The 5,182-nt window shown below is 41.1% G+C and overlaps 1 protein-coding gene across 1 annotated transcript in view; it reads left to right on the forward strand.

The window, feature by feature from the left end:
* Positions 1 to 351: 351 nt before the first annotated feature.
* The window catches only part of TSPOAP1 (TSPO associated protein 1), a 249,325-nt gene continuing 244,494 nt past the window's right edge, over positions 352 to 5,182 (forward strand). The window contains exon 1 of the mRNA XM_069759747.1: positions 352 to 1,431. Coding sequence (XP_069615848.1) covers positions 820 to 1,431 — 612 coding nt within the window. The 5' untranslated portion in view covers positions 352 to 819. The remainder of the gene's footprint in view (positions 1,432 to 5,182) is intronic.

The raw sequence follows: 5,182 nt of genomic DNA on the forward strand, positions 1-5,182 counted from the left end.
AGCTCCTTGCTTTACCTTTGCTTTATTATGCAGTAAGCATTCTTGCCATTGAATGCTTCCTTCTCGCCAGCGCCTGCTGCATGGGTGTCTGTGAATGGATGTGGGCTACATGCTGTGCTCGGGCTCTTTGTTTTTCAGCTGTTGTTGACCCCTATGTGGAGAAGATCTTCCTCTGAAGACATTGCTTACTGTTGTTTCTGTCTGGGGACAAAGCTAGTTCAGGTTCATGTAAGACACGTCTGCGTAGCAGCACCCTAACCTTTATTCATTACACTCCATTCCAGCTCAGTTTCCATGGCAACTATCTGTCTTCTTCGTCATTGGTCGCCCAGTGCTTTCCATAGAAATCTGGTAGGTTTAACTCCTCTATTAATATTGATGACTGGAAAAGCTAGCAGAGGTAGGACACCGTTAACTTTAACCAGCGCTCCCTCTGCATAAACATGGATTATTCGTGACCATCAGTAGGCCCTAAATGCAAGCTAATCAAAAGGTCGGAAGAAGCCATGAAGATGGGAGAGATGGGATTCTAGTCTCTACGATCATGGTTTCTGGATATTTTCCTTCCCTACTAAGAACGAGGACTGCCTGTGAATGAAATATGTCCCCTGCAGAGGAGCACTGCATTTTTACATTTTTCTGGCCGGCCGTCTGAGACATGCAAGCAATCGTCTAGCTCATGAATATGCAATGGTTACCCTCTGTACCATATATCCGGACTGTTCGCTTTCAACAAATCTTTACCTAATGACTTATTTTTTTAATCATTTTCTATATGTATTTTCCTGTATGGTTATTTATCGATGAAATTTCTCCCGCATGATGCTCTGTATGGGTAGTGATGGGCAGCACAGCATCATGCAGAGAACCAGTGAGGGTTCAGAAGAGGCATGGGTTTTAGAAGCCGTAGCAAGGTGCAGTTTCATGCACAGCCCATTATTGGCTGGTACTATCCAAAGTCAGGAGTGTGACGCCACTGCTGCTAAGGAATTGACTAACCGCGTGGTTCCCCTTTTGATGTTCTCCTCTTGTGAGGTGCCATCGGACGGTCAGAATCTTGAGATACAGGTGGCAAATGGTGCTCCGCCAATGGAGCTCATGGATGTGGACTTGAAAGCAGCAATGCTTCCCACTAAAGACTCACCCATGGAGCTAGCAGTCACCCCTGTCATTGATGTCCAAAATTGTGTTAGCCTGGTTAACAAGCAGATAGATCTCATTTCTGCTGATTCTACAAGCTTGGATGTCTCCGTCTCCAAACTGTCTAGGACTAAGCTTCAGGGTATTAAATGTGTTTCCGTGCCAACAGATCAGCAGGAAATGCCAGTCTGCCCCCTGGAAAATGGGATTAGGCCTTGTAGCACTGATTCTCCGATAAATCCAGTAAACACTGTGAATGAGAATGGCGGAAAATGTAACGCTCTTTGCACGGTAAGAAGCTAGACGTTAATATTGTCCTGTTAACAGTGTTGTGTGTTACTTAGTGCGCTAATAATGTGCTTTCTAGCAGCGCGAGGTCTGTGCCAGCTAGTCCTATGTTAGAACCATGGACAGCTCAAAGTTCACTGCTGGACAAGTTCTGTGCATGCTATTTTCAGTGTAGACTGTTATGTCCTGGTTTCCCGACATTCCACAGCCTGTGTGTGTGTATCATGTCTGTGAGTTTTCATTGCCAAACATTGCATGTTTTAATAAATGCACATGCACCTATGGCTTACATCTTGCCTACTAATCGCTGCAGAATTTCAATAATTTTTTTTTATTAACTTAAAAGAAAATTACTGTTTTGCGTGTCTTTGATATCATATTGTGTGGTTATTGTAGTCCATGATCAAGTAGGAACACAGAAGTCATTTTCCTACATGGTTTTAAAACTTGTTTTGCCGATCACAATGCTTGTAATAGCCGTTCTTACATCATCTATGTGGCTCATTAGGATGGTTAATGTTTCTTAATTTATTTGCATTTCTTTAGTTTTCTTACATACATAAGCTTGACTTTCCATTTAGTTAGTGGTGTATGCTAGTTTGGGACCTGCACTTACTGCACGGGTATAAGTTTAGTTTAGGCCCTGACTACTTGACATCTCTCCAGCATGTGATTCTAAAACCTACAATTCTTACTCAATTTTTATGCAAGGTACTGATTTTGGTCACCTGAGAGTCCGCACAGGAAATGTAACATATCATTGTTTGATGCAGTAAAATTAATTCATGAGCGTCCCAGTAAATTGTATTGGAAGTTCTGCAGCTGCCATTACCAATCACCATTTGTCTATTATGGTGACTGGCAGACTGATGGCTCCATGTGGTACGTGGGTGCTCTCTCTTTCCTCTTTCAGCAGAGCGCACACATAACTGTGTATACTGACTGTCTACTGTAACCATTATCAGACCTCCCTATAAGGCAACATTTGTGATGTTCTGACTTATATATATATTTTTTTTTTGTGTTCAAAGGACATGAATAGTATTGATGGAGTGGTCCCATTATACACATATATTAAGATACCGATTTGATCATAAATGTTTGATAAGTAGGTGTCATTAGTCACCTAATATTGGAAATTTGGTTTCATGTGCACCTGCACAATTGCCTACCGTTCTACTGAACTGGAGAAACAGTGGACTTCATTGTTTAAATATGTCTCTCATAGTACCATATATAATGCAAGTCTATTTAATGTCTGTATGTGCCAGGTCCACATTACTTTTACATATTTGTGCCCACAAAACTAAGTAAAAAAAAAAAGTATAACCACACATACGGTACATTAAAATAATTTTATTGTATCAAAACATACATAGTATTAGATAAAAAGGGGTGATAACATTGGAGAAAATTTGCAAAGGAAGCATGACAGAGCACCTTATACACAAATGTCAATAAATGACCCCGCCAAAAAAATACTGTTTACACTGCAAAGTCAAGTGGGTACAGAATACAGAAAATGACTAAGGGAACTTCATCACAAAATTTATAGAATGTGATAGGATCATAAACATACAGATAGAGGTAAAATGTCCCAAGGAAATAGTGTGCATAAGGCTAATCTTTAAGAACAGATATTAATATGCCTATAAAATCTAGTAAACCCTAGTCACATCTGTGCACATTTGTCATATATCTACCATGTTCATGGTGCATGATTTGTATTACCTTGTGATGCCCAAGGCGCGTTTCGCGTGGCTTCTTTCAGGGCAATGTAAAGTGAGGACAAAGCAGGAGTTATGTATTAACCGCACTCTTTTCTGATTGTCATTTGTGCATAGGGTGCTCTGTCATACTTCCTTTGCAATTTTTCTGTGATGTTACCACCATTTTTATATACTTTGTATATTTTGTTTTGATACACTATAAGCTATTATTTTAATTTGTGTGTTATCATACTTACAGGTTTTGTATTAGTAAGCTGTCCATTATCATTATTTTTTTCTATTTGTCGTTTCGCTGGCCCATTGTCTTGCTGCCAACTCTGTAGATTTTATTTATTAGAAAGTGGTGCCCACAAAAACCATCTGCATATCTTGCACAAGGGCCCCATGCCCACTTTGTTTGATTTGTCTAATGTCTGTGGGAGTCATGCATACACAGAATTGGCTGATCAGTTTAGGTAATGGGCACGGTTCAGTTTGCACGATTAGCATGTTCTACTGTTACATTTTATTCTGTAAATGGTGTTATATATAAACTGCTCCAAAAAATTAAGGGAGCACTTAACCCCTTCATGACCTTGGTATTTTCCATTTTTCCATGTTCGTTTTTCGCTCCCCTCCTTCCCAGAGCCCTAACTTTTTTATTTTTCCATCAATATGGCCATGTGAGGGCTTATTTATCAAGAGTACAAGTTGTACTCTTGAACGACATCATTGGTTTTAGCATGTCGTGTACTAGAAAACGGGAAAAAAATTTCCAAGTGCGGTGAAATTGCAAAAAAAGTGCAGTCCCACACTTGTTTTTTGTTTGGCTTTTTTGCTAGGTTCACTAAATGCTAGAACTGACTTGCCATTATGATTCTCCAGGTCATTACAAGTTCATAGACACCTAACATGACTAGGTTATTTTTTATCTAAGTGGTGAAAAAAAATTCAAAACTTTGAAAAAAAAAAAAAATAGCACCATTTTCCGATACCCGTAATGTCTTCATTTTTCATGATCTGGGGTCGGTTGAGGGCTTATTTTTTACGTGCCGAGGTGACGTTTTTAATGATACCATTTCGGTGCAGATACGTTCTTTTGATCGCCCATTATTGCATTTTAATGCAATGTCACGGTGACCAAAAAAACTTAATTCTGGCGTTTTGAATTTTTTTCTCGCTATGCTGTTTAGCGATCAGGTTAATGCTATTTTTTTAATTGATAGATCGGGCGATTCTGAACGCGGCGATACCAAATGTGTAGGTTTGATTTTTTTTTTTATTGATTTATTTTGTATGGGGTGAAAGGGGGGTGATTTAAAGTTTAATATCTTATTTTTTTCACATTTTTTTTTCCTTTTTTTTTTTTTTTTTTTTAAACTTTTGCCATGCTTCAATAGCCTCCATAGGAGGCTAGAAGCAGGCACAACTCGATCGCCTCTGCTACATAGCAGCGATCATTAGATCGCTGCTAAGCAGAAATGCAGGTGTGCTGTGAGCGCCGACCACAGGGTGGCGCTCGCAGCTACCGGGGATCAGTAACCATAGAGGTCTCAAGGACCTCTGGTTACTATACAGAAGCATCGCTGACCCACGATCATGTGACGGGGTCAGCGATGCGCTCATTTCCAGCCGCCCGGCCGGAAGCACCGGTTAAATGCTGCTGTCAGCATTTGACAGCGGCATTTACCTAGTTAATAGCTGCGGGTGAATCGCGATTTCACCTGCCGCTATTGCGGGCACATGTCAGCTGTTCAAAACAGCTGACATGTCCCGGCTTTGATGCGGGCTCACCGCCGGAGCCCGCATCAAAGCGGGGGTTCTGACATCGGACATACTTTCCCGTCCGAGGTCAGAAAGGGGTTAAAGAAGTTGTCCACTGCATTTACATTGTTGGCCTATCCTTAGGATAAGTCATCAAAGTCTGATCAGCCGAGGTTTGACACCTGGCAGCCCCACCGACCATCTGTTATTGGGGTCATCGGCCGCCTGAGGTGCTCACTTGCTGAGCTGCTCCGTCTACTGGTAGTGGCTACCGCGGGGTA

This window comes from Ranitomeya imitator, chromosome 3 (assembly GCF_032444005.1).
Source record: "Ranitomeya imitator isolate aRanImi1 chromosome 3, aRanImi1.pri, whole genome shotgun sequence".
NCBI classification, from domain to species: Eukaryota; Metazoa; Chordata; class Amphibia; order Anura; family Dendrobatidae; genus Ranitomeya; species Ranitomeya imitator.